The following is a 23,567-nucleotide window of genomic DNA, read 5'->3' on the forward strand; positions in this document are numbered from 1 at the left end:
TCGCAATGGGCACTACTGTGGTGTTCATAGAGCTGACCACTTGTTCCATGTTGGACAGGATGGTCTCCAGGCTCTGCGTGAAGCCCCGACACAAGTTGGAGCTAGACTCCTCCACGCTCTGCGCCATTGTGCACAAGATTGCTGGCAGGCAGCCCAGTGCACCGAGCATTTCCTGGTGTGTGCCCATCAGCCGTCTTCAGTAGCCTGGGCCCTCGAAGTCAGCATCTGAATCTTCTGCAGCAGAGCTAGTGTGTGATCTCGCCGTCCGGCGAGCTGGCACCTGTGGCGTCCTATTCCCCCTGCCCTAGCTCCTGCGCACTAGTGGCCGGTGGTACGCCAAGTGAAGACCCCCATCCTCAAGTCTAGCCTCTAAAGTACGTGTGGTGCCAGTCTGTGAGCTGGTCCTTGCGAGGGTCAGATCGAGTGAGGCTGCATCTTTAGGAAGGCTGCCCTCCTCTTCCTGAAGTGGCAGGAGGGGCCTCAACATTTTCAACACCTGAAATGAAAGAGAGGGACAAGGGTTCGATTTTAGTGTGAAGGGGGAGCAGAGGAAGATGAGTAGCTGGTGAAAACAGCTGCAGCTTGTCGTGCAGAATGTGTAGATGTAAAATAGAAGTAAGGGAAAAAGGTGATAATGTGTGAGGAAACCCCATGAGATGTCTCAGGCACGATCGAATTTCTAGGTTGCTGTGTTTTGGGAGTTCATTGTATATTCTGTATTTAGAGGCTTATCATATATTCTGTGTTTTGGGGATTTTATATATTCTGTGTTTTGGGGATTTTATATATTCTATGTTTTAGGGAATTTGTTATATATTCTATGTTTGGGCATCTAATACAAATTCTGTGTTGGGGGGTTGATATATAATCTGTTCTAATTTATTTTTCCATTTATTATTTGAGAGTTTTCTAGATTTGATACTGTGACTCGGTTTTTGATATAAAAAGAAAACGGATCAAAGTTTTTTACAAACTTCTTGGGAAATCCATTTTCAATTTTAACCCAAAATTTAAACAGATTTTCACCCTCCCCTCCCCCAACCCATGAAACAACTATTTAAAACTGTCGTATAGAACCATGGGGTTTTTTAAAACTAATTTTATTTTTTTTTAAAAGAGACTCAAAAGAATTAATAACCAACTGCTTAAAATTAAATTGAAATTATTTAAATTTATTCCAGTGCAAGGAAGGAGGGTTAAAGTATATTGTTTAATACTCGCATTAGAAATAACTGGTTGATCTCTCATAGCCTTACAAGAGGGATGTCAACACCGATGGGCCGAATGGCCTTTGTCTGTGTTGTACCATACTATAATTGACTTTGGGTGAAGCGGAGTTGAAGGGTGAGGGATAATTGGAACACAGTCATGCAATCTCCATTTTAAAGTCACAGATTCTGCCCTTTTTGTACTTTCATTGTAAATTCTTATGTCTACATTTATAATGGGAGTTGCCTATGTAAACTTGTCACCCTATTGCTGCAGCACCTCCAATGGCAGGAGGATGCCGTTACAGCCTGATACCTTTTACATAAGGAGTTTCCATTATAAATGGAGACATGGAAATTGACAGTGGAAAAAAGTTGACAGGGATTATACACGGCATAAGGCGGTGGCAGAAAGCAGGTGGTAGCAGATCGGCCACCCGTTATACACCACGCCTGATTGGGAAAGAAGCTTGGGTGGGGTGTATAACGCTCAGCCGTTCTGCCACCACCTGCTTTCCGCCACCGCCTAAAGTGAAAATTTACCCCAATGTTTTATTTTATTATAATTTTCTCAGAAAAGTGAATTAAGCAGAAGGTTAAGGGGAGATTTAATAGAGGTGTTCACAATTAAAAGGGGGGTTTTGATAGGGTAGATAAGGAGAAACCGTTTCCACTGGCAGGAGGGTCAGTAATAAGAGGACACGGATTTACGATAATTGGCAAACGAACTGGAGGGGGAGATGAGGAGAAATGTTTTTTACTCAGTGAGTTGTTATGATCTCGAACACACTGCCTGGAAGCAAATTCAATCGGAACTGTCAAAAGGGAATTGGATAAATACCTAAAAAGGAAAGAAAATTGCAAGGCTATGTGGAAAGAGCAGGGGTGGAGTGGGACTAATGGAATAGCTCTTTCAAAGAGCCGGCATAGGCATGATGGGCCGAGTGGCCTCCTTCTGTGCTGTGTGATTCTATGATTCTAAGCAAACTATTTGAAATTGTATTTGGGATGAGAGGTGACGTTTGAACATGGTGATGTGATCTGATCTAACGCTACTGATCTCTCCCACAGGTATATTGGGGCACTGGGGGCCCGTGTGATCTGCGACAATATCCCGGGACTGGTCAATAAGCAGCGGCAGCTATGCCAGAAGCACCCCGATATCATGCAGTCGATAGGGGAAGGAGCCAAGGAGTGGATCCGGGAATGCCAGCACCAATTCCGGCACCACAGGTGGAACTGTAGCACCCTGGCCAGGGACCACACTGTATTTGGCAAAGTAATGTTGCGTAGTAAGTTTTTTTTTCAAAAAAAGAAAACTTTCTAGTTTAAAATGGTAAGGAAGCAAAGCTGGAGAAGGGGCCGACAGCTGGAGCGAGGAGAAGCTTGGTCAAAGGGGTGGGTTTTAAGAAGGGTCTTAAAGGAGGAGAGGGAAGTGGAGTGACGGAGAGCTTTAGGGAGGGTCTTTCAGAGTGTAGATCCTAGACGCCTGAAGGCATGGCCGCCAATGCTGGGGCGAAGAGTAGGCTCTACAAGAGGCTAGAATTGGAGGAACGAAGACTTCTGGGGGGGGGGGGGTTTGTAGGGCTGAAGGAGGTTACAGTGATAACGGTAGTGGTTCAAGAAGAAGGCCCACCCTACCTTCTGAAGGGCAACAAGATGAGCTCGGAGAGGGCATGAGGAGAAATAGAAGAGAAACTAGAGAAAGACATGGGATCAGTGACTGCACTTCAAAAGTAATTTATTAGTTGTGGAGCACAATAGGATGTCCTGAGGACGTGAGAGGCGCCATATAAATGTAAGTTCTTTCTTTTTTCTTTCTATTAAATATTAGATCCTCTTCCAGCTAGTTCTTCCTTTTAAGGTGTGTTTCTACTGGGGCTAAGGGGTTGAGTCTAGTGGCTACACTGTAGGTTGTAACCAGGCAGTACGTTGTTTATACTGCACATTGATCCAGGGTCTCACACACTGCTGCAGATCTCCTGCAATTGAAGGCAAACCACAATCACACAAATCCTTGGCTAGAATTGCTGGCTGTACATTTTAAGTGTGGCTGCACTGAGCCAACAGCCTGCAGAATCTCAACATCCCTGACTAGCTGTTGGGTACTGAGTCTTGGCTATCTCACGATTTCCTGAAAATTACTTCTTAAAAGGCAAAGTCGTCAATTAAAGCAACGCCACACACGTACGGTATTTTAGAAATGAAGTGAAGTTCTGGGTGGAATATCCTGCAGTATTTATTCAGGATCTCTGGTGCATGGGGGGAATATCTAGTGCTTTTAATCTACAAAAACAACCCACCTTTAATGTAGTAAAACGTCCCAAGGCGCTTCATAGGAGCGATTATGGAACGAAACTTGACACCGAGCCACATAAGGAGATATTAGGACAGGTGACCAAAAGCTTGATCAAAGAGGTAGGTTTTAAGGAGCATCTTAAAGGAGGAGAGAGAGGTAGAGAGTCGGAGAGGTTTAGCGTGAGAATTCCAGCGCTTAGGGCCTAGGCAGCTGAAGGCACGGCCGCCAATGGTGGAGCGATAAAAATCGGGGATGCGCAAGAGGTCAGAATTGGAGGAGCACAGAGATCTCGGAGGGTTGTGGGGCTGGAGGAGGTTACAGAGATGGGGGGGGGGGGGAGGGGCGAGGCCATGGAGGGATTTGAAAACAAGGATAAGAATTTTAAAATCGAGGTGTTCCAGGACCGGGAGCCATTTTAGGTCAGTGAGCACAGGGGTGATGGGTGAACGGGACTTGGTGCGAGTTAGGATACGGGCAGCAGAGTTTTGGATGAGCTCAAGTTTATGGAGGGTGCAAGGCGTGAGGCCGGCCAGGAGAGCGTTGGAATAGTCTATCTCAGAGGTAACAAAGGCATGGATGAGGGTTTCAGCAGCAGATGAGCTGAGGCAGGGGCGGAGACAGGCAATGCTACAGAGATGGAAGTAGGCAGTGATGCAGCGGATAAGAACATAAGAACATAAGAAATAGGAGTAGGAGTAGGCCACGTGGCCCCTCGAGCCTGCTCCACCATTCAATCAGATCATGGCTGATCTTCGACCTCAACTCCACTTTCCTGCCCGATCCCCATATCCCTTGATTCCCCTAGAGTCCAGAAATCAGTCTATCTCAGCCTTGAATATATTCAACGACTCAGCATCCACAGCCCTCTGGGGTAGAGAATTCCAAAGATTCACAACCCTCTGAGTGAAGAAATTCCTCCTCATCTCAGTCTTGAATGGTCGACCTCTTATCCTGCGACTATACCCCCTTGTCCTAGACTCTCCAGCCATGGGAAACAATCTCTCAGCATCTACCCTGTCAAGCCCCCTCAGAATCTTATATGTTTCAATGAGATCACCTCTCATTCTTCTAAACTCCAGAGAGTATAGGCCCATTGTACTCAATCTCTCCTCATAAGACAACCCTCTCACCCCAGGAATTAATCTAGTGAACCTTCATTGCACTGCCTCCAAGGCAAGTATATCCTTCCTTGGATAAGGAGACCAAAACTGTACGCAGTACTCCAAGTGAGGTCTCAGCAAAACCCTGTACAATTGTAGTAAAACTTTCTTACTCTTGTACTCCAAACCCCTTGCAATAAAGGCCAACATGCCATTTGCTTTCCTAATTGCTTGCTGTACCTGCATGCTAACTTTTTGTGTTTCTTGTACGAGGACACCCAAGTCTCTCTGAACACCAACATTTAATAGTTTCTCACCATTTAAAAAATATTCTGTTTTTCTATTCTTCCTATCTAAGTGAATAACCTCACATTTCCCCACATTATACTCCATTTGCCACCTTCTTGCCCACTCACTTAATCTGTCTATATCCCTTTGCAGACTCTTTGTGTCCTCCTCACAGCTTACTTTCCCACCTAGCTTTGTATCGTCAGCAAACTTAAGATACATTACACTCGGTCCCTTCATCTAAGTTATTAAAATAGATTGTAAATAGCTGAGGACCAAGCACTGATCCTAGTTACAGCCTGCAAACCTGAAAATGACCCGTTTATTCCTACTCTCTGTTTTCTGTCCATTAACCAATCCTCTATCCATGCTAATATATACCCCCAATCCCATGAGCCCTTATCTTGTGCAACAACCTTTTATGTGGCACCTTATCGAATGCCTTTTGAAAATCCAAATATACTACATCCACTGGTTCCCCTTTTTCTACCCTGCTAGTTATATCCTCAAAAAACTCAAACATGATTTCCCTTTCATAAAACCATGCTGACTCTGCCTAATCATATTATGATTTTCCAAGTGCCCTGTTACCACTTCCTTAATAATGGATTTCAGCATTTTCCCGACGATTGATGTCAGGCTAACTGGCCTATAGTTCCCTGTTTTCTCTCTCCCTCCTTTCTTGAATAGCAGGGTTACATTTGCCATCTTTCAATCCGCTGGGACCATTCTGGAATTTAGAGAATTTTGGAAGATCACAACCAATGCATCCACTATCTCTGCAGCCACCTCTTTGAGAACCCTCGGATGTAGACCATCAGGTCCAGGGGATTTATCAGCTTTTGGTCCCATGAGTTTCTCAAGTACTTTTTCTCTACTGATATTAATTACTTTAAGTTCCTCATTCTCATTAGACCCTTGGTTCCCCACAATTTCTGGTACGTTTTTTGTGTCTTCTATTGTGAAGACAGATACAAAATATTTGTTTAATGCAACTGCCATTTCCTGATTCCCCATTGTAATTTCTCCTGTCTCAGCCTCTAAGGGACCAACGTTTACTTTTGCTACTCTCTTCCTTTTTACATACTTGCGGAAGCTCTTACAATCCGTTTTTATATTTCTTGCTAGTTTACTTTCATATTCTATTTTCTCACTTTTTTGCTGCTTTCTAAAACTCTGCCAATCCTCAGGCTTACTACTCTTCTTGGCAACATTATAAGCCTCTTCTTTTCATCTATTAATATCCTTAACCTCTTTAGTTAGCCACGGGTGGATCACTTTTCCCGTGGAATTTTTGTTTCTCAGTGGAATGTATATTTGTTGAGAATATTGAAATAGTTCTTTAAATGTTTGCCATTGCTTTTCAACCTTCATACCCTTTAATTTGGTTTTCCAATCTACCTTAGCTAACTCGCCCCTCATACCTATGTAATTGGCTTTATTTAAGCTTAAGACTCTAGTTTCTGACTTAAGTACATCATTCTCAAACTCAATATGAAATTCTATCATATTATGATCAATCTTCCCCAGAGGATCCCTTTCGGTGAGATTACTAATTAACCCTATCTCATTACATAATACAAAATCTAAAATAGCCTGTTCCCTGGTTGGTTCCATGACGTATTATTCTAGGAAACCATCTCAAATGCATTCCATGAACTCGTCCTCCAAACTAACTTCTCCGATTTGATTTCCTCAGTCTGTATGAAGATTAAAGTCCCCCACAATTACTGCATTTCCTTTGTTATAAGCTCCTATTACTTCATGGTTAATACTCTGTCCAATGGTATTGCTACTATTAGGGGGCCTATAAACTACTCCCACCAGTGTTTTCTGCCCCTTGTTATTCCTTATTTCCACCCATACTGATACTACTTCCTGATCTTCCGAGCCAAGATCCTTTCTCACTACTGTCCTTATCTCATCCTTTATTATTGGGGTTACACCCCCTCCTTTTCCATTCTGCCTGTTTTTTCCAAATGTCATGTATCCTGGAATATTTAGTTCCCAACCTTGGTCACTTTACAACCATGTCTCTGTATTGGCGATTAGATCAAACCCATTTATCTCTATTTGTGCAATTAATTCCTCTATCTTGTTACGAATGCTCTGTGCATTCAGATAAAGAGCCTTTAATTTTGACTTTTTACCATTTTTTCCTGCTTTGACATTATTTGTTGTTGCACTATTATTAGTAAACTCTCTGTCCCTTCCTGCCACGCTCTGCTTATCTTTACCCAAATCACTACACTGCTCTGTTGCTTTGACTTTCCCCATTAAATTTCTAAATTTCCCCTCATCTGGCCTCTCTCCCGCCCCTCCCCCCCCCAACCTTTTTAGTTTGAAGCCCTATCTACAGCCCTAGATATTCAATTTGCCAGGATGCTGGCCCCGTCCCGGTTTAAGTGGAGCCCAGCTCCCTCTTTCCCCAGTACTGGTGCCAGTGCCCCATGAATCGAAGCCCCTGTCTCTCACACCACTCTTTGAGCCACGCATTTAGCTCTCTGATCGGTTTGATATGGGGTCGGAATCTCATCTCAGGGTCAAATAGGACTCCAAGGCTGCAAATGGTCTGGTTTAGCCTCGGACGGTGACCAGGGAGAGGGATGGAGTCGGTGGCTAGGGAACGGAGTTTGTGGCGGAGATCGAAGACAATGGCTTCAGTCTTCCCAATATTTATTTGGAGGTATTTTCTGCTCATCCAATACGGACAAGCAGCGTAACAAAACACAGGCAGTGGAGGGGTTAAGAGAGGTGGTGGTGAGGTAGAGCTGGGTGACGTCAGCCTACCTGTGGAATCTGACATTGTGTTTTCAGACGATGTTGCCGAGGGGCAGCATGTAGATGAGAAATAGGAGGAGGCCAAGGATAGATCCTTGGGGAACTCCAGAAGTAACAGTGCAGGAGCGGGAAGAAAGGCCATTGCAGGAGATTCTCTGGCTACGACTGGACAGATAAGAATGGAACCAGGAGAGCACAGTCCCACCCAGCTAGAGGATACAGGAGAAGCATTGGAGGAGGACGATGTGGTCAACCATGTCAAAGGCTGCAGACAGGTCAAGAAGGATGAGGAGGGATAGTTTACCACGTTCACAGTCACAGAGGATGCCATTTGTGGCTTTGATAAGGGCCGTTTCAGTACTGTGGCAGGGGCGGAAACCTGATTGGAGGAGTTCAAACATGGAGTTGCAGGAAAGATGGGCACGAAACAGCTACGCACAGTCAGAGATTAAACAAGAGTTTTATTGAGATTAAAAGAAACAAAACCCATGAAAGAAAAAAAACTCATGTTGTAGTAAATAGGGTTCCTTACACAGGAACAAATATCCACATGACACCAGCAATCCTGAGCAGAGTATTTGATCTGCTGTGGCCCTCTCTGTACCACAAACCAGATATGACAGCTCTCCATCAATTCTCCGCAGCTTGCGTAGCAACTACACCTTAGCAGTGTTGTATTGTTCTTAGGTGGAACGCACACTACAAAATAGTTGCCGTTGATTCCCGGGCACGAACACGTCTGGTGAAAACAGCAGAAACCTTCGATCAAAGTTGTTTTGATCAACAGTTGCAGTTTCATCGTTGCGTAAACAGCTTGGAGCAGGGAGACAGCACACGTTTTACGAGGGTTCAGGCAGCGGGCTGTTTTACTAAAGTAACTGGTTGGAGCATGTCTTTGTGCTGAGACGTGTAAACAGTAATAAGAGATGTAAATATTTCCACAGGCAAACTGGTGAAAAGTCAAACAGAAATAATTCAGGGAGTAACTGGTTGCATCGATCTGCACAGCCCCAGTCAGTAGCCGTGATGGTAAAGCCTTTGCTGCTACCCATGGGCCACTATAGACCCCCCGTCTGGTTTATTCTTGTTTATAGGGCTCTCGCGCTCTGTATCGCAAGTGTGAGTTGTTGCTAAATTTGGCAGAATGAAGGTTCAGGGGTGATTTAATCAAGGTGTTTAAAATCGTAAAGGTATTCTATAGGGTAGATGGAGGGAAACCTATTTCCTCTGGTGGGGGAGCTCAGATCAAGGGGGCAAAATCTTAAAATTAGAGCGAGGAGTGAAATCAGGAGGCACTTTTTCACACAAAGACCAGTGCAAATCTGGGAACTATCTGGGGGTTAACTGAAGCTTTCAAGACTGAGATCAATAGATTTTTGTTGGGTGAGGGTATCAAGGGAAATGGAGCAAAGGCGGGTAAATGGAGTTGAGGTACAGATCAGCCGTGATCTCATTGAATTGTGGGACAGGCTCGAGGATCTGAATGGCCTCCTCTTGTTCCTATGACCACACACTGTCTTTCTTATCTTTGGATCACATGTTAAATCTCTGCTGGATGTTGAAGAACCCAGGGCATGAATCAAAGACAAGCACTGAGTTCTCCTGGTGTCCTGGCCAATATTTCTCTCTCAACATGAGCGGAAAAACAAATTAACTGGTCAATATCATATAAGTGCTATTTGTGGAACCTTACTAACTGTAGAATGGCTGCTTTGTCTGCAGTCACTGGATTTCAGTCTAATTCATTGTATATGAAATGTTTGAGATGATCCCGAGAGAAGTGATAAAGCTACACCAATATAATATTTTCTATATTCTTCAGATAACATCAAACAGTTTTGCTTCAATTTGAGAAGCACTTCTTCAGTGTAATGGGATGCTGAGCTATCAAATGGTGTGTGTTACACACTCCTTCAGTGTAATGGGACACTGTGCTATAAAAGGTGTGTGTTACACACTCCTTCAGTGTAATGGGACACTGTGCTATAAAAGGTGTGTGTTACACACTCCTTCAGTGTAATGGGACACTGTGCTATAAAAGGTGTGTGTTACACACTCCTTCAGTGTAATGGGACACTGTGCTATAAAAGGTGTGTGTTACACACTCCTTCAGTGTAATGGGACACTGTACTATAAAAGGTGTGTGTTACACACTCCTTCAGTGTAATGGGACACTGTGCTATAAAAGGTGTGTGTTACACACTCCTTCAGTGTAATGGGACACTGTACTATAAAAGGTGTGTGTTACACACTCCTTCAGTGTAATGGGACACCGTGCTATAAAAGGTGTGTGTTACACACTCCTTCAGTGTAATGGGACACTGTACTATAAAAGGTGTGTGTTACACACTCCTTCAGTGTAATGGGACACCGTGCTATAAAAGGTGTGTGTTACACACTCCTTCAGTGTAATGGGACACTGTACTATAAAAGGTGTGTGTTACACACTCCTTCAGTATAATGGGATACTGTGCTATCAAATGGTGTGTGTTACACACTCCTTCAGTGTAATGGGACACTGTACTATAAAAGGTGTGTGTTACACACCCCTTCATGTAATTGGGAAACTGTGGTATAAAACGGTGCCTGTTACACATCTCTTCAGTGTAATGGGACACTGTGCTATAAAATGGTGTCGGTTACACATCTCTTCAGTGTAATGGGACACTGTGCTATCGTTACCTCACTCTAACAGCAATATTTAAGCCTGCATTTTCTCTGTGTAGCCCTATTGATGCCAATGGTGGAGTATTTTTCAGGGGTATCTGGGAGAGGGGAGATGAGGGCAATGCACATTCAACAGAGCATCAAGAAATTAACCTAACGTCAGTTGTGGGAAAATTACTAGAATTTGTCATTCGGGACAGAGAGACTGAGCACTTGGAGAAATTTGAGTCAGCATGGATTTGTGAAGGGTAGGTTATGTCTGACTGAAGTACTTGAATTTTTTGAGGAGGTCACTAACACCGTGAATAGGGGGAGTGTCTAAGGATGTTGTCTATATGGATACAAAATTGGATTGACGACAGAAGACAGAGGGTGGTTGTAGAGGGTTGTTTTTCAAACTGGAGGCCTGTGACCAGCGGTGTGCCTCAGGGATCGGTGCTGGGTCCGCTGTTATTTGTTATTTATATTAATGATTTGGATGAGAATTTAGGAGGCATGGTTAGTAAGTTTGCAGATGACACCAAGATTGGTGGCATTGTGGACAGTGAAGAAGGTTATCTAGGATTGCAATGGGATCTTGATAAATTGGGCCAGTGGGCCGATGAATGGCAGATGGAGTTTAATTTAGATAAATGTGAGGTGATGCATTTTGGTAGATCGAATCGGGCCAGGACCTACTCCGTTAATGGTAGGGCTTTGGGGAGAGTTATAGAACAAAGAGATCTAGGAGTACAGGTTCATAGCTCCTTGAAAGTGGAGTCACAGGTGGATAGGGTGGTGAAGAAGGCATTCAGCGTGCTTGGTTTCATTGGTCAGAACATTGAATACAGGAGTTGGGATGTCTTGTTGAAGTTGTACAAGACATTAGTAAGGCCACACTTGGAATACTGTGTACAGTTCTGGTCACCCTATTATAGAAAGGATATTATTAAACTAGAAAGAGTGCAGAAAAGATTTACTAGGATGCTACCGGGACTTGATGGTTTGACTTATAGGGAGAGGATGGATAGACTGAGACTTTTTTCCCTGGAGAGTAGGAGGTTTAGGGGTGATCTTATAGAAGTCTATAAAATAATGAGGGGCATAGATAAGGTAGATAGTCAAAATCTTTTCCCAAAGGTAGGGGAGTCTATAACAAGGGGGCATAGATTTAAGGTGAGAGGGGAGAGATACAAAAGGGTCCAGAGGGGCAATTTTTTCACTCAAAGGGTGGTGAGTGTCTGGAACGAGCTGCCAGAGGCAGTAGTAGAGGCGGGTACAATTTTGTCTTTTAAAAAGCATTTGGACAGTTACATGGGTAAGATGGGTATAGAGGGATACGGGCCAAGTGCAGGCAATTGGGACTAGCTTAGTGGTATAAACTGGGCGACATGGACATGTTGGGCCGAAGGGCCTGTTTCCATGTTGTAAACTTCTATGATTCTATGATTCTATGACTTCCAAATGGTATTTGATAAGGTTCCGCACAAGAGATTATTAGTAAAAATAAAAGCACACGGAATTGGAGGTAACCTTGTAACATGGGTCGGCAATTGGTTGAGGGGCAGGAGACAGAGAGTAGGGATAAAGGATCTCTGATTGGCAGGATGTGACCAGTGATGTTCCCCAGGGATCTGTACTGGGGCCTCAGCCGTTCACCATATTTATCAATGACTTGGATGAAGGACTAGAGAGTTGAATATCGAAGTCTGCAGATGGAACTAAGTTGGGAGGCACAGTAAGTGGTGCAGATGGGAGCAGAAAGTTACAAAGGGACACAGACAGATTAAGTAAGTGTGGCAAATGGAGTTCCATGTGGGGAAGTTTGAATCCAAGAAAGTCAAATTTCCTAAGAAACTAGGAACTGTGGAGAAGCAAACAGATTATGGGGTCCATGTACACAAATCACTAAAAGCTTGTGGACAGGTACAAAAAGCAATCAAAAAGGCGAATGGAGTGTTGGCCTTCATTGGAATACAAAAATGAGGAAGTTATGCTTCAGTTGTACAGAGCCTTGATCAGACCCAATCTGGAGATACTGCATTCAGTTCTGGGCACCGCACCTCAGGAAGAATATACTGGCCTTGGAGGGGGTGCAGTGCAGATTCACCAGAATGATACCGGGGCTAAAAGGGTTAAATTAGAAGGACAGGTTGCATAAGCTCGGCTTGTATTCCCTTGAGTACAGAAGATCTAATCGAGGTGTTTAAAATGTTAAAAGGATTTGATAGGGTAGAAACAGAGAAACTGTTTCCTCTGGTGGGGGAGTCCAGAACAAGAGGACATAAAATTAGAGCTAAGCCATTCAGGAGTGAAATCAGGAAGCACTTTTCACATAATAGGCAGTGGAAATTTGAAACTCTCCCCCCAAAAGGCTGTGGATGCTGGGGGTCAATTGAAATTTTCAAGACTGAGATCGATGGATTTTTGTTGGGTAAGGGTATCGAGGGATATGGAGCAAAGGCGGGTGAATGGAGTTGAGGAACAAATCAGCCATGATCTAACTGAATGGCGGAACAGGTTCAAGGGGCTGAATGGCCTCCTCCTATTCCTATAATCTGACACCAAAGCAAATACGTATTTGAGTTTGGGATTCTTTAATAAACTGACTGTTACGTGGCCTGTTGGGTCTGGGTCCTACCATTCTCAGTATGAGCTACCAGGAGCCGTGGATCCTGTGCTGAGTTAGCTGATCTCAGCCTGGCAGGCAGCAGGGGAGCACCAATTGGATAAACGCCCCTGGGCTAGATGAGGAATAATCAGTAGTAGTTGCTCCTCCTGATCACTAGCCAGGAACATAGGAAAAATGACCACGGTCCATCTAGTTCGCCTTCTACCATCCTGGTAGTTGCATGATACAATGATAATGGAGTTGTTGACTAATCATTGCAATCAGTGAGTCTACAACAGACCCAGACATGAGGCGAGGAAAACCCCCAGTGGCGGAGAGCTTTGGGAACCATAGGTCCAAAGTCACCTGTTCCTCCCAAGCACGTTACACTTACATGTTACATGTGACGTCTCAAGTCACTCATATACTGTATCCCAAAATGTTATTTTCTCAAAGAAATCTATCCAATTTGCGTTTGAATCAACACTTCCTGCTTCCACCGACTCCCTAGGGAGCCTGTTCCATAGATTGGCCACTCGCTCACTGAAATATTGTTTCCGCAGATTAGTTTAGAATTTACCTCAGTGACCAGCCAGTGACCCCAGATGGAAAGTACATGTGATGGACGTTTGGGTGAGAACAGGCACAGGCTAGGCAATGATGTCTTCCACAGTCAAATAGCCAGTCACTGTCTTCGCTCACATGTGAAGAACGGCCGATTGGGTGAGGTACCGACTGGTGTCTGGCAACTCGTGGAGCTGTAGAGAGAAAAGGAAAAACTACAAATACTGAAAATCTGAAGTGAAAGAGGAACGACAGGGTTTGTTTTCAGGAATACAGGATAAGTCCTTGATTGGACTGACCGAAAGAGAAAGAGAACGGGCAAGAGAGAAAGGGCAATTTTACAGAATCGCTAACTGACCCGTGGACAACAACAACGACAACAACAACTTGCATTTATATAGCGCCTTTAATGTAGCAAAACATCCCAAGGTGCTTCACAACAGCGTAATCAAACAAAAATTTGACACCGAGCCACATAAGGAGGTTCTAAGGCAGGTGACCAACAGCTTGGTCAAAGAGGCAGGTTTTAAGGAGCGTCTTAAAGGAGGAGAGAGAAGTAGAGAGGTTTAAGGAGAGAGTTCCAGAGCTGAGGGCCTAGGCAGCTGAAGGCACGGCCGCCAACGATGGGGTGATGAAAATCGCTCGATTAAAATGGACCTGTAGCCAAAGTGTGAGTCAGCAAGGAAGAAAGTAAATGGGAGGCAGTTAGAGGGGAGAAACAGGTGAGGACGAGCAAGGAACTGCCTGAGAGTGGAGCTGGGGTGAAATTACAGTGTAAGCAGAGAGCAGGGACGGACAAAATGTGATGCGATATCAGGGTGGGATGTAGCGTGCCTCTGAGTTGAATGAGGGACCCCCACAGATTTACTGCTGTTTATGCTTCTATGTTAGCAGTTAGATGCCTTCAATAAATTATGTACGTGCAACACGGAACCCTTCACGAGCAAATAAATAGTAAAAAGACTGCTTGCGGGAAAAAATGGCATGGAAATGAATTTCTCTGATACGTCAGCGTTTGTGCCGGTTAAAAAAAACATTTCTATTAAATGTTCTTGTTTGAAGATCTGCTTGCAGATCAAATGTTAACACTGAAGGCCATCTTGCTCCTTTCCTTCTGAGCTGCAAGGTTTTGAATCTATATACCTGTGCTTAACAATGCAGACATGAGTTATACTGCTGGCTCCCACGTCATTCTGCCCAGGGATAATGGCGGTCTGTGTGTTCGTGGTTACAGGCTCTGCTCACCAGCTCCTGAACACTGGTTAATTTTTCATGTTTTCAGAGCACAGATGAGACCATTGGCTCTTTAACAAGACATTGCAGGTCAAGTTTAAATGGGTCTAAAGGATGGCACCTCAGTCTCTAGTCTCACTTCTCTTCCTTTATTTCACCTCAAATGAATCCGTTCCCTGCCCAAATTGCACAACATGGCTGTGGCATTATGGAGGTAGAACTGCTTCACGTCGACCAAACCTCTGTAGTGTAACTGAGTTATCAGGGCAAAGCAGCCTGCTTGATCAGCACCCCTTCCCCTAACCTAAACGTTCACTCCCTCCACCACCGGCGCACCGTGGCTGCAGTGTGAACTATCTACTGGATGCACCGCAGCAACTCAGCAAGGCTTCTTCGACAGCACCTCCCAATCCCGCCACCTCCATCACCTAGAAGGACAAGGGCAGTAGGTGCACGGGAACACCACCACCTCCAAGTTCCCCTCCCAAATCACACACCATCCCGACTTGGACATATATTGCCATTCCTTCATCGTCATTGGGTCAAAATCCTGGAACTCCCTACCTTACAACATTGTGGGAGCATCTTAGGACCATTAGGAACAGGTGCAGGCCATTCAGCCCCTCAAGCCTGCTCCACCATTCAATTAGATCATAGCTGATCTGCACCTCAACTCCATTTACCCGCCTTTGCTCCACATCCCTTACGTAACAAAAATCTATCTCTCTCAGTCTTGACAGCTCCAATTGTCCTAACATTCACAGTCTTTTGGGGGGAGAGTTCCAGATTTCCACTACCCTTTGTGTGAAAAAGTGCTTCCTGATTTCACTCCTGAATGGCCTGGCTCTAATTTTATGTCCCCTCATTCTTGCTCCCCCCACCAGAGGAAATAGTTTCTCCGTATCTACCCTATCCAATCCTTTTAGCATTTTAAGCACCTCGATCAGATCACCACACGGGCTGCAGCGGTTCAGGAAGAAGGCCCACCACCACCTTCTCAAGGGCAACTAGACGGGCAATAAAGGCCGGCCTTGCCAGCGACGCCTACATCTGTGAATGAATTAAACCAAAAAAATAACTGGGATTAACTGTCCCTCACTCCTGTTCTCCAGGGGAAAGTGCAGCTCCTTGTTGTAGCTCGATTTCCCCATTTCTAACCATGCCTACCTCTGTTTCCTCCTGCCCCTCAGGTAGCCGAGAGGCTGCGTTCGTGTATGCGATCTCCTCCGCTGGGGTGGTCTACGCCATCACCAGGGCCTGCAGCCAGGGAGACCTCAACACCTGCGGCTGTGACCCGCGCAAGAGGGGCAAAGCCCGGGACCCGAGAGGAGAGTTCGACTGGGGAGGCTGCAGCGACAATATCAACTACGGGATCAAGTTCTCCAAGGCCTTTGTGGATGCCAAGGAAAAGAAGGAAAAGGACGCCAGGGCCCTGATGAACCTCCACAACAACCGATGTGGCAGGACGGTGAGTAGATGATAAACGGACCCTTGCAATGGAGCCTCGCACGACAATCAGGTCCTGATTGAAATAGTTCCCATTAAGACGATGCTGCAATATCCTCCATTTTGCACATAAATCCAAATACAGAATAGGACTGGCGTCCATCCAAACAGTCCAGCTTTTGAGCAAGGCATCCAGCAATTTCCAAGACGTAAACCATACAGCAAAAGTCTGTTTTTAAAAAAATTTATAACTCTAGTTTCCATTTATTTCTGTGTTTTGTAATATAAACATGTCAGTTATTGATAGAAAAGCAATTACTGAAGTAATTACATTAATAATTGATGGAAAACAACAAATTATTAAGGAAACAATATTAATTTTTGATGCAAAGATATTAATTATTGAGTGTAATTCATTAGTTTTTGATAGCAAGACATTAATTATTGATGTGAAGTCATTAGTTATTGAGGGAAAAATATTAACTATTGGTATAAAGGTATTAAATATTGAAAGTCATTAGTTATTGATATAAAGTCATTAGTTACTGATTTAAAAGTGTTAGTTATTGATTTAAAGGTGTTAAGGCCTTCAATTAATTTTCAGCATTAGCCAAAAAAAATCCCACATCGAATCACATTCCCCTCCCTCTTCCACACTCCATCTGCCCCTGTCTGATTTTGGCTCTGACAAAAGGTCCTTACCCTAACTTGAAGAGAAAGGGTTACAAATATCCACTTGTATCAAAAAGACGATCCCTCGTATTTTGCGTTTTGTAAAGTTTATTTTTAATTCTTCCCCGGTGAATTCTCCCCAAGCACATTCATCGTAGCCAAGCTGGCGAGACAGGGAGGCTCACCCTCAAGCTTCCACCACCATTGGCTCGGTAATAACAGCACACTCGCTCCTGACTTTCCTTCCATCCATGTGGTGAAAGCTCCAGGCCTCCAATCGACCCAAAATGACAGAGGGTTAAATTATGAGGACAGGTTGCATAAACTTGGATTGTATTCCCTTGAGTTTGGATGGTTGATCGAGGGGTTTAAAATAATAAAAGGGTTCGATAGGGTAGATACAGAGAAAGTATGGTGGGGAATTCAGAACATAGGGGGGCATAATCTTAAAATTAGAGCCAGGCCGTTCAGAGGTGATGTCAGGAAGCATTTTTCACACAAAGGATAGTGGAAATCTGGAACTCTCTCCCCCAAAACGCTGTGGGTCAATTGGAGCTTTCAAGACTGAGATAGATAGATTTTTGTTCGGTTATGGTATCAAGGGGTATGGAGCAATCGCGGATAAATGGAGTAGAGGCACAGATCAGCCATGATCTAATCGAAGGGCAGAACAGGATCGAGGGGCTGAGTGGCCTATTCCTGTTCCTATGAACCTCTCTCCCAATTATGACAGTGGTTGGGTTCCAGGGAAAACTCACGACGTAGGACCATAGACTGGAACCTGCTTGTCCCATCACTGCAGGCTGCTTTGCTGTGAGACTTTGTCTGCCAACCGTCTTACGTTTTGTCGTTTAACAAGAGACAAAAATAGCCTTTAACAAAATGTTTTTAAAAACATCTGTTGAATTCTGTATTAGGCAATGTGCCAGGGGAATGAGATTGGTATCAGATGTATAGCAGACAACATACATATGTTGGAAACATGCAAAGGAAACGCAAACCTCAAGGGGTTAATGATTTTTAAATCAATTTGCATCAATTATCACGGTGAACGGTATTTTCATCATTTTTATAGTTTAAACCATTTTTTAAAATCTCAAAAAATTCTCAAAGGAAATATAAAGAAATATTTTACTCATTCTGCTGTCCTCTTAGATTGTTTTGTGCATTATATTCAGGTAATTGTTCTTACTGGTGAAATATGACTAACCCATGGAGCGTGGAAGGGCCTCGTTCCTGCTCTCTCTGTTGTTGGTCGCTTGTCAATAACCTGGATCAGAGTGCTGTGGTGGAGAAGGAATTATGGCCCAGTCTGTCCATCAACAGAAACCTAGAAACTCACAGTAAATTTTAAACAAATTTCCTAACGTCACACTGTGACGGGGGGAGGAGTTGGTCTGAGGTTGGGCTTACGGCACATTGTTGGAGCAGTGAGCTTCGGTTTTGTTTTAATTGAAAACCAATGGTCAAGGTCCAAAGTACAGGACACCAATGAGGTTGAAAAGAGTAAGAGAGGAGATGAGGTAAATCATCACAGGTTAGATCATGTCAAGCTTAGGGTTTTAAAAGACTGAAGAATGTAGGAGGAAGGCAAGACTGAGGGGAGAAAGGAGTTCTTCCTTCTATTGGCTCCACTTCCCACCTCCACTTGCCTCTAACCCCTTTTATCTCCTTTCCTCGGAACCACAATGCCTCTGCGGCCAATAACCCCAATCCGATCCTATTCCCCACTCGGTCTTGTCTCCAGCCACTGCACCAGGCTTGAGCCATTTCTTGGCAAGACCACAATCTCCCTCTGTTTCATTGCTAATGGAGTCTTCTGAAGAAATGACCGGTTGGGTGGATAAAGGGAATGCAGTAGCCACAGTGTATATGGATTTTCAGAAGGCATTCGATAAAGTGTCTCACAAGAGGCATGCTACAAAAATTCAGGCATAAGAGGAAATGTAGCAGCATGGATAGAAAGTTTCCTGACAGACAGGAAACAAAGGATCTAATTTTAACCTAACCCGCCCGGAGGGAACACTGGCTCCATGAGATCGGACGCTTGCATCACTCACCGCCTGATCTTACTTTCCACTGAAGTCGATGGAAAGTAAAATCAGCCGCGTCAGTTTCCCACCGGGCAGATTAGGTTAAAATTAGAGTTTCCAAGGTGGGGGAAGTCTCCCGATCTTCTGCCATAACTTCGGCAGAAGGGCCATTTCTCCAGGGTTTCCCGCCAAAGTCACGGCGAAAGGGTGGGAGAAACCCTGAGGAATCTGCACCCCAAAGAGTTAGTTCAGATTGGGAGTGGCTCCACTTTTCACCCTTGGAGTTCACAAACAATTAGAACTGGGGCTTAGGGAGCAAAATATCAACATTTGCTGATGACATTAAAATATGATTAGTCAACAACTCCATTATCGTTGTATCATGTGACTAACAGGATGGTAGAAGGCAAATTCGATGCAGCTTGGTCTTTACTTGTCTAGAAATTCCTACGTTCCTAAAAGTAAGGGGATTTGGCAAAAAGCAAGGAGGATTGTTAAAGACTTTAACAGGACTACCGACAGTTTGCGGAATTGGCACACAGGTGGCAGATCCAATTTAATGTAAGTGTTTTGGGATGAACAGCAAGGAATCGGAGGGGAGTATAGACACAATGGAAAGATACCGAAAGTTGTAGATGAACAGGGAGTTCAACTACATAATTTCTTGAAAGTGTGAGTGCAGGTAGATAAAAAAGGCCAACAGCATTTTGGGTATTGTAGATAGAGACATAAAGTACGAGAGTGAAGATGTAATGATAAATTTGTACAAAGCATTGGTTGGGCCACTGTTCGAGCACTGTTTGCTGTACAGGTGCCCCATTATAGGAACATAGGAAGATAGGAACAGGAGTAGGCCATTTAGCCCCTCAAGCCTGTTCCGCCATTCAATGAGATCATGGCTGATCTATGACCTAACTCCATATACCCGCCTTAGCCCCATATCCCTTAGTATCTTTGGTTGACAAAAATCTATCAATCTCAGATTTAAAATTAACAATTGAGCTAGCATCAACCGCCGTTTGCGGAAGAGAGTTCTAAACTTCTACCACCCTTTGCATGTAGAAGTGTTTCCTAACTTCACTCCTGAAAGTCCTGGCTCTAATTTTTAGGCTATATCCCCTAGTCCTAGACTCTCCAATCAGCGGAAATAGTTTCTCTCTATCTACCCTATCAGTTCCCCTTAATATTTTGAAAACTTTGATCAAATCACCCCTCAATCTTTTAAATCCCAGGGAATACAACCCTAGTTTGTGTAATCGCTCCTCGTAATTTAACCCTTGAAGTCCGGGTATCATTCTAGTAAATTTACGCTGCACTCCCTCCAAGGCCAATATATCCTTCCTAAGATGCGGTGCCCAGAACTGAACACTGTACTCCAGTTGTGGTCTAACGAGGGCTTTGTATAGCTGTTAAATAACTTCTACCCCCTTGTATTCTAGTCCTCTACGTATAAAGGCCAGCATTCCATTACCCTTTTTGATTATTTTCTGTATTATAGAAAGGATATTAAAGCCGTAGGGGACAATGTTCAACTGCCTCTTTCTCGGGACGGTGGGGGGGGCACCTCAGCACATTAGTTGGAACTGATTGACGGCCAAGGTCGGCTTGATGCAATTTTCAGGCGGGTCAGAGGAACACAGGAACAGGAGGAGGCCATTCAACCCCTCGAGCCTGTTCCGCCATTCAATTAGATCATGGCTGATCTGCATCTTAACTCCATCTACCCACCTTGTTTCCGTAATCCTAATACCCTCGCTCTAACAAAAATCTATCAATCTCAGTTTTGAAATCTTCAATTGACCCCCAGTCTCAACAGCTTTTTGGGGGAGAGAGTTCCAGATTCCCACTCCCCTTTGTGTGAAGAAGTGCTTCCTGACATCACCCCTGAACGGCCTAGCTCCAATTCTAAGGCTATGCCCCCTCGTTCTGGACCTCCCCCTTGTTCTGGACTCCCCCACCCAGCGGAGGAAGTATCTGCCACAGTTCTGCCCACTCACTTAATCGGGTCTGTAAATGGGCGAGCTGCCCACCTACCTGTTTCCGGCAGGAGTCTGCTTAAATATGCAAATTGGGCCTCTAAGCCGGTTGTACGATCCTGATTGGAGTTTTCAGAAATAAACGGATGGAATGTGTGTGTCTCCGCCCATTTGTACCAGGCGTTGACTGGCCTAACCAGCGGTCCTTAAAGGCAGACTGCTTAAAAAAAAAAGCCCAGGAAATTTTTAACTTTTAATTTTGTGTGGCCAGAGGGAGCCGGAACGAAAAGAGCCCCAGCTTCTCTAGTCTACCCCGACAACTAAAGCCTCTCATCCCTGGAAATCATCTTAGTGCACTCTCTCCATGGCTTTGACATCCTTCCTATTGTAAAACAATGCAGTGATCTAACTGCCGACTGCCCAGTGATTTGCACAGTCATAGAATTACCTCTTGGCTTTTGCACCCTGTATCCCTATTTATAAAATTTAGGACCTGTTTTCATCCCATCATCAATCAATTCTCAACACCTCAATCAGTTCCAACTAATGTGCTGGACACAACTTTTCATCAATCCATGTTGGCTAGAGACTGCCTCACTCTTATTCAATGAGGTCAGATTTTCTTCGGAAGAATCAAATCCCACTCTAGATATAAAGCGAAAAACTCTGTAATTACTGGGATTCTGGCTCTGACTTTTTTAAATACTCAGTATTAACAATATTCAGTATATTCTGATACTACCCCTATGAGATAACATGCACAGCTCCCTTACCTTAACTTTCATTTCAATGGCTGTGCCTGAATGTTGTCCATTCAGTCATGTTGTTTCATTCAGATTCTTCAGTGACTATTTCCCTGTTCCTGTATCAGGCCCATCTCCTACCATCCAAACACCAGACTGATCTGTGCTGGGACCTCTTCTGTTTTCCATTTGAGATTTGGACATAGGCACAAGTGGAAAATGTTTTTTTAATTCACTCTCGGGATACGGGCATCACTGGCAAGGCCGACATTTACTGTCCATCCCTAGTTGCCCCACACTGAGTGGCTTTTTGGGCCACTTCCGAGGGCAGTTAAGAGCAAATCACTGGTGTGGGACTGAAGTCATATATAGGCCCAGACCAGGTAAGGACGGCAGGTTTCCTTCCCTAAAGGACATTAACAACAACAACTTGCATTTATATAGCGCCTTTAATGTAATAAAACATCCCAAGGCACTTCACAGGAGCTTTATCAAACAAAATTTGTGGAGATATTGGGACAGGTGACCAAAAGCTTGATCAAACAGGTAGGTTTTAAGGAGTGTCTTAAAGGAGGAGAGAGAGGTTTAGGGAGGGAATTCCAGAGCTTACGGCCTAAGCAGCTGAAGGCACAGCCACCAATGGTGGAGCGATGAAAATCGGGGATGCGCAAGAGGTTAGAATTGGAGGAGCGCAGAGATCTCGGAGGATTGTAGGGCTGGACGAGGCTACAGAGATAGGGAAGGACGAGGCCATGGAGGAATTTGAAAGCAAGGATGAGAACGAGGGTTTCTACGACAATCCAACAGCTTCATGTCCATTTCCATCAATCCTTGGGTCTCTTGATTTGGTGAAATACGAGCCCCGACCAAAACCTGCAGCAGTGGGAGTAATTATCAATTCACTGCTCGGACACTAATGTGATGGAGCAAACCATCTACCTGTTTTGGAATTCATCCGCTTTTCATCCCGTTGATGAAGATTGGGCGGGTTTTACAACGGGCCAGCAAATACCCTCCCCAGGTTACCTCCCAGGCCGGGAAGCTAAAAATTCCCCACACTGTTTCTTGTACTTCGCACGACGGCAGGAGCTGTGTTGGTCTGAATGGTCATTTCGACTGGTTGGGCAAATACTCAAGATAGAAGAACGAAGGGGGAAAGTTAGGAGAATTGTTTTCACTCAAGGTTATTAGAGCACTCTGCCACAAGAAAGTATAACATCATTTAAAAGAGGATTGGATATGTATTTGAAACAGAGGATTACAAAAGGCTACAGGGAGAGGGCAGGGTAATGGGATTAGTGTGGACTGTGCCAGTTTTTTTTTTATTCGTTCACGGGATGTGGGCGTCACTGGCAAGGCCGGCATTTATTGCCCATCCCTAAGAGGGCAATTAAGAACCAACCACATTGCTGTGGGTCTGGAGTCACATATAGGCCAGACCGGGTAAGGATGGCAGGTTTCCTTCCCTAAAGGGCATTAGTGAACCAGATGGTTTTTTTTTATGACAATCCGGTAGTTTCATGGCTATCATTACTAATACTAGTATTTTAATTCCAGATTTTTATTTAATTAATTGAATTTAAATTCGCCAGCCGCCGTGGCGGGATTTGAACTCGTGACTCTGGACTTTAGTCCAGGCCTCTGGATTACTAGCCCAGTAACATAACCACTACGCTACAGTTTAAGAGCTGGCATCCAAGTTGCCTCCTTCCACGCTATAATTTCCGATTCTGTAGGGAACGTCACTGTGGAAAATCTTTAAAAAAGGATTTAGAATTTTCCTCTCCTGCTAATTATCATTGCTAAAGGTCTCCAACCACTAACAAGAAGTAAACCTCAAAAAATCTGCTTTCATTCATTCGAGTGTCCCTTGAAATTTATTTTCCAATTCTTTTCATTCTGGATTATCTTTTCAGCAGTTTTTCATTTAGTATTTTTAAAATATTTTCCAATCTCCCTGTATTTTT

At 44.2% G+C, this 23,567-nt stretch overlaps 1 protein-coding gene and 1 long non-coding RNA gene across 3 annotated transcripts in view; one reads left to right on the top strand and one right to left on the bottom strand.

The window, feature by feature from the left end:
• The window catches only part of wnt2bb (wingless-type MMTV integration site family, member 2Bb), a 55,647-nt gene that overhangs the window by 10,175 nt on the left and 21,905 nt on the right, over positions 1-23,567 (top strand). For both annotated transcript variants that reach the window (XM_068007683.1, XM_068007684.1), the window contains 2 exons: positions 2,280-2,500; positions 15,921-16,198. In XM_068007683.1, coding sequence (XP_067863784.1) covers positions 2,280-2,500; positions 15,921-16,198 — 499 coding nt within the window. The remainder of the gene's footprint in view (positions 1-2,279; positions 2,501-15,920; positions 16,199-23,567) is intronic.
• The window catches only part of LOC137344604 (uncharacterized), a 47,284-nt gene continuing 31,847 nt past the window's right edge, over positions 8,131-23,567 (bottom strand). Inside the window, exons 5-6 of the long non-coding RNA XR_010968405.1 lie at positions 13,514-13,691; positions 8,131-8,576 (exon numbers count right to left, since the gene is read on the bottom strand). This is a non-coding gene — a long non-coding RNA (uncharacterized lncRNA). The remainder of the gene's footprint in view (positions 8,577-13,513; positions 13,692-23,567) is intronic.

This window comes from Heptranchias perlo, chromosome 27, assembly GCF_035084215.1.
Source record: "Heptranchias perlo isolate sHepPer1 chromosome 27, sHepPer1.hap1, whole genome shotgun sequence".
NCBI lineage: Eukaryota > Metazoa > Chordata > Chondrichthyes > Hexanchiformes > Hexanchidae > Heptranchias > Heptranchias perlo.